Source organism: Silene latifolia, chromosome 3 (genome assembly GCF_048544455.1).
Source record: "Silene latifolia isolate original U9 population chromosome 3, ASM4854445v1, whole genome shotgun sequence".
In the NCBI taxonomy this organism is placed as follows: domain Eukaryota; kingdom Viridiplantae; phylum Streptophyta; class Magnoliopsida; order Caryophyllales; family Caryophyllaceae; genus Silene; species Silene latifolia.
The window spans coordinates 2,610,938-2,617,055 of record NC_133528.1 but is presented as its reverse complement, the minus strand read 5'-3'; the positions used below and the strand labels follow the sequence as shown (position 1 = coordinate 2,617,055).

Sequence of the window (6,118 nt, the reverse complement as noted above, 5' to 3'; positions counted from 1 at the left end):
TTTTTCAAATAATACGAGTATATTAATAACATTCTGAATGTCGCGATTACATAACAAATTGAAAAAGCGACAATTTGATTTAAATAAGTTTACCTACACAAAGACCGTCACACACACACACACTGACATCACAAATTACAAATCGGCATCATAGGTAAGACGTGACAACAAAACTAATTCACGGTTGTTAACTTTACGCCTTGCGGTATCTTGTCCTGGAGCTTTACAAGTCGTTCTCGCGCATCAATGTCATACGTCTTATAATTGCGAGGCACAAAGGTAACAATTACCTCTTCAAGCATACTAGCATTCTCTAGCACAAAGAATGCAAGTCCAAGGTCGATTGTTTGTCCCACATAACCAACAATCTCCAATGTCTTCAAGCATTTGAGAGGGACGCCAGGCCACTTGTATACAGGATGATCGTATTTTTTAGTAAAACGAGTCAACTGCGATTACAAAGAGGAGAAATGAGTTCAAATACACACAATACACTATCTAAAAGATGAAAATAACATAAGGCAACCAACACAAGCGTGACGAAAAGGGCGGGGTGCCTGCCTTCAATGTCAGCTTCTGCAGAAGAGGACATGCCACAATAAAGGGAATCCACCCTCGCAAGCTTGGGTCCCCGGATGCTTGGACTTGCAATTCTAGATGTTGAAGTTTTGGCATAGGATGAGGATGATCAATCCCCAAAATCATCTTCTGTGTGATAAAATAAGACAATAAATAGTTAGAGGACGGACACTCAAACCTAGAAGTTTATTCACAGAATCTAAGACTACATTTCATATTTTGACACAATTAAACAACCACACAAACCTTGGATATCCTCAAATTTAGATATAACAACTGGGAGAGATATAGTGCAAGGGAGTCAATACTCATAGCATAGGTAACAGCATAACAGTCATCGTAGCCGCCAATTGACACCTCAACGAGAGAGGAAGCATGGGCCATCCGTGGCTGTATAGGCTGATTATACATTGTGAAAGAGCGGAGCGTTCGGGCAGAAATATCAATTGTTTTCATATTGCGGCAAAGAGTAACCTCCAAATGTTTTACTTGATCAAATGCACCAGACATTCTTGTAAGATATTTCGATCCCACAATGCACAAGTTCTCCAGGGAAGGGCATGAATGAGACACATAATCCATGAATTCATCTGTGACATTGACGTATTTAAGGCATAGAGATGTCAGAAAAGACTTGAAGCCTGTAAACTTAGGAGGCAAATCAAGCGGCTCGTCACACATAGGCAAAACAATGCCATTGCCATAACGTATGCGTCCGTATCGCCAGGGTGATGTAAAATTGAACTCAAGCCTTTTGACTTGTTTATCCAGTGCAAAAGCTGCCCACTTATCGACATAAGATTGCCATTTTTTATCCAAATCAAAAGTGATTCTAAGTTCATCTATAGCCGTCCCCAAATGCTCTTCAACAACACGATCAACCATCCTCACAAAGTCAGGTCTTTCTACAACAATCGCTTTCCAATTTCTCCGAATATTATCCATAGCTCGAGGATCTTCAAATATCAAGTGTGGAAAACAGTGCCATATATATTCCCATCGACGCGAAACAAGACTAAGTCTTGCGACTTCCTTCATTGTAAAAGACGAAACTATTGACAGCAGAATATCCTCGGAAAGCTCGCTCAAACGATCATAATTTTCTTTGCCTGCACCATTAGCCTTGCACTCCTGGATTTGCAATACAAGCAAAACAAAAATAAGAGCAGTGAAACTAAATATCGTGTAGCAAGTTCTAAAGCTCATAAAATCATCAACGAAGGCCAAGAGAGCAAAATAGTACATCGTTGAGGCATGATTCAAGGGCAGGCAAGGACGTTGTCATCATCATAATTACTGCCAAGTTATTACAACTACACAAGACCTGCAGAAAAAAAAACATCTCTCTTTAGTAGATTAATTTCATCATGAAATAGATAGCATTATTTTAAAAATGCTACAAATCTCTCAATGAAAAGAGCAAAATAGCTGGAAGTCCACTATATATATAAAAAAAATTACAAATAGTTTGATGATTATGAGAAGTCGTTCACCAGTCCAATAGTAGATCATTTGGGGGGCTAGCAGAGGCAGCCAGTAGTCACCCCCTTGAATGATACAGTAATAGAAAACTCACGATTTGTAGTTAAATTTTTTGATTTTTGCCCTCTATATCTTATTTCATTAATTATGGAGTAGTTTGCACTTCAACCCTAAAATGTTTTGCCCCTAATGACAAACGGTGGCTCCATCACTCTACCACGTCTTAGAAAACTACTGGCTCTTAGGATAAACACACATAATCCCGTAATCAAAGATATACTTCTTTTGTCATGACCTTATATTTAATCTTTTATTGTTTGTTAGACGTATTTAATCAAAAGTAAACAAATGAATGAAACGAAAGTAGCAAGAGTAACCTACTTGAGTTGTATCACAAATTTGAAAATTGTTGGAAATATTAATGGTGAATTAAGATAAACTATGCTACATTATTCCAACTTCATTCACATGGTGAACTCACAATTGATTGAATTAAGCAACAAACATGATATTTAACTCCAATTAACTTACTAAGGAGAAAATTTCAAAATTAAACAAGAAGAAAACAAAATTACCTTAATGGAACAATTATTGGGGTTTGAAGAGAAAGACAGGGGAAATATTAATGGTGAATTAGGGATTACACTGTATTCTATGTATATGATTCGTATTTGATTTATGTTTTAAACCCCATCGATTGTAATCTTTTTCTTTAAGGAAGAGGATCATTATCATTAATACTACTCCGCATTTTATATGAATTAACATTTATTTATGGCTATAAATGGTTTGATCGACCGTAATTAATAACATGATTATACTTATTATCATTTAAGGAAGATCTTCTCGCTTTTACTCATGATCTTATACATACAATGCCTATCCAATAGTCCTAGTAGTTGGTAACATGATCGTGCTTTTTCATGAAATATAAACGGTTGTTTTCCCATGACTCGCGTAAAACGTATTCCAGCATCATGAAATATAACCACAAATATTTGAAGAGAATAAAGAGGTTTAAAATGATTTGTTTTAAAATATACTCCATTGGTACACATGGCTTTGCCCCTATGAATGGTATGAATCCAAAAAATGGAAGAAGGTAGTTGCAAAGTGTTGTAGTTTGATTAAATCCATGGAAGAGATTGAGGGAAAAATTAGGAGAATAAAATAGAGAAGAGAGAGATCTTAATAGAATTGTAGAACTTTTGTATTATAAATTGTTTGTTACTATGAAAGTTTAGAGTTGTTCATGGGTTATACTATCCGATAGATTCGGTCCATCCAGCTCTTCTTTTTACCGGCCTCCACAACATAATTTTTCAAAAATGGGCTATGTGTCAAATACACATGGCTCGAAATTGTTAGGAGGACGGACATGGACAAGACATTTTTGTAACGGGCTGACCCGTTTGGCTCTACAAGATGATAAACCACAACTAATCTTGTTTATATTCTAAACCCCCTTGCTTGCTTTGTAAATCATGATGTTGTGGCCCATCCAAACAAGTCAGCTGGTTGGTTAAAAGAGAGATACATTTGATGGAAAGTGGGTGAAAGATTATAGTTTGCTACATTATCCACCTGCGTCTTGCCATATGATAAACTTAGCATTCCCATGACTTAGTTCAATACAGATGTGGCAATATGCTTGCCGTTTTTCTTCTAACCTTGTTAAGTTCAGATTAATACATTGTAGGAACAAATAAATAACCGCAAAACCACCACAACACCGATTAAAATTTCCTTTCAGTATCAAGCATAATAAAACATTCCTCAGCAAGCTAGTTCAGTCACATTCTCTTATCCTCCATATTTCTCACGCCGTTGTCTTTGATGATACCTCCACTATTTTCACTAGTAAACCAAACACTAGAGCTCTAGCTAATTTGCCTATTGCTATAGTAGTCACTTGAACCAAATGCATATCCAATTCAAAGATAATGTAACATACGAACCCAACATTATTCCAATTCCTAACACAAAATAAATGACCCAGTCTTGCTTCAGACCGTCTTAACCTTAAAAACATAATCATTTCAGCTATAGCATAACTTTTTCTAACATCAAACACAAGCCAAAACACTAACAAACCCACTAATTTGATCGTCAAAGGGAAGAGAAATTACCGCGTGCGAATCAAAATCACAGTCATATTCATCGTCATCGTCATCGTCAGAGAACTGTTCAATAGGATACCCAGAAAAATGACGATTTTGCGAAAGAAAATGACAAGAATTCGACAAAATTCCAGAACTTGAAGTACAAATAGGTTGTTGTTTAATTACATTAGAACCCAGAAAATTGAACCCTAGAATTGAGGGTAATTTGAGATATGATAAATTTAACAAATTTTAAACCAACAAAACTCTTGAAATTGATAGATTAACACAATTATATATTTGCATAACCAAATGAATCCGATGCTAAAACAAAACAACAAATCTAATCAAAGAACTAACCTGCTAAAGTTCATCGCCGACGACAGAAAGTAAGATAAGATGAAAATATTGCCGGCAAGTACCGAGGGTTTTTCGAGTCTCATTTTTTATTTATTTTTCTTTTTCCATTTTTTATTTTTTATTTTTATTTTTGTCCCGAGGCAATTTCAGTCCGGCGGTATATATACAATTATACATGTTGAAGAGTGAAGAGTATTCATGACTGTGATTATATGAAGTGACAACAAGCTTTTTTAAATAAAAATAAAATATATTTAACATTCCGAATGTCACGATTACATATTTACATACCAAATCGAAAACGCGACAATTTAATTTAAATAAGGTTTAACAAGACCGTCAAACCCACACACTGACCCACACACTGACCCACACACACTACAATTTAATTTATTTAAATAAGTTTAACAATACAAAGACTGTCAAACACACACACACACACACTGACTGACCCACAAACACACTATATATTGACATAATGACATTTAGTTAAATTACCGCTCAGCTATCTTCATCTTCATCTTCCTTCAATCATCTTCCTTCAAATGACCTCTTTGATTTCCAAATTATTCATTATAATAATAATAATAATCATCATAATTATTATTATTATTCGAAATAAACTTCCCTAGCAGGTGCGTCAGCAAGCCATGTCTCATTAATTTCATCAATTTCATATTGGGGCGTTCCATAATGCACCCTGATGAGGACATGGAATGCTGTTTTGTTCAGGGCAAAATTAAATTCTTGGGCATCCGTCACAGTAACGGCATTCAAACCCCTGAGTTCAGCTAGTCGTCTCTCCAATGTTTGGGTTGCGTCATTAATTAAGTATTGGAGGCTCTCCAGTTCATCGTCACGCTCTTCGTAAGTCATTTGCGCATCCCTTTCAACTGCTGCATATTCCCTCTCTTTTTGCTCAATGTATTGACTGACATCCAGTGCCTTTCTCAAAACAGTGTTGGAGGGTGACACTGGTTCATTGTTGGCCATGTTCACTACTTCTTTTCTTGTATTTTTTTTTTTTTGTTATTCAATAGATTGTTTTTTCCTTGTTTTTTTTTTTTTTGGTTATTCAATACATTTTCATTTCAACAGAGTTGGTTTATATAGGCAACAAGGTTGAAGGTTTGCTAACCCATACTCCGTCCCGATTCATTTGTTGTCCCGAAATGAAATATTGTTTGTTTTTTGTTTATCTTAGGTAACAAGTTTTCTCCCGAAATGATCCTTCTTATTTGTTGTCCTATTTCAAAGCTAACGCGTATTAATATTTTGCTCACACATACTACGTCCCGGTTCATTTGTTGTCCAGAAATGAAATGTTGTTGTAAGATGGAAATATTCCTTATCCTAAGAATGAAAGATGAGATTACGGTGCAAGCAACAAGTCTTAATCATTCTACATTTAACAAAATGCCTAAATCATAGCAAGGAAGGACATTGTCATCATGGACGGTGCATTCATTCTAAAGGCAGAAGATGAATTATGTAGCATTCATTCTAAAGCCAGATGAGAATGATCAACTGCTCCACTTCCAATTTTATTGCAACTAATTAGCAGGGTAGTTTGGGAACGATGCATTAGTCTGAGA

The 6,118-nt window shown here is 35.7% G+C and overlaps 1 protein-coding gene across 2 annotated transcripts; it reads right to left on the bottom strand.

Moving 5' to 3' along the window:
• On the bottom strand, positions 1–4,698 carry LOC141646733 (putative FBD-associated F-box protein At1g61330). 2 transcript variants are annotated; one of them, XM_074454661.1, is made up of 6 exons: positions 4,524–4,662; positions 4,191–4,244; positions 1,823–1,903; positions 826–1,710; positions 562–708; positions 1–449 (listed from the first exon to the last, which is right to left on the bottom strand). In XM_074454661.1, the coding sequence occupies exons 3-6, from the start codon at positions 1,868–1,870 to the stop codon at positions 174–176; spliced, it is 1,356 nt and encodes a 451-aa protein (XP_074310762.1). In that variant the 5' UTR covers positions 1,871–1,903; positions 4,191–4,244; positions 4,524–4,662; the 3' UTR covers positions 1–173. The 2 variants fall into 2 exon arrangements, with proteins under 2 accessions (XP_074310762.1, XP_074310763.1); XM_074454662.1 differs by lacking the exon at positions 4,191–4,244 and having other exon boundaries at positions 4,524–4,698.
• Positions 4,699–6,118: the final 1,420 nt, after the last annotated feature.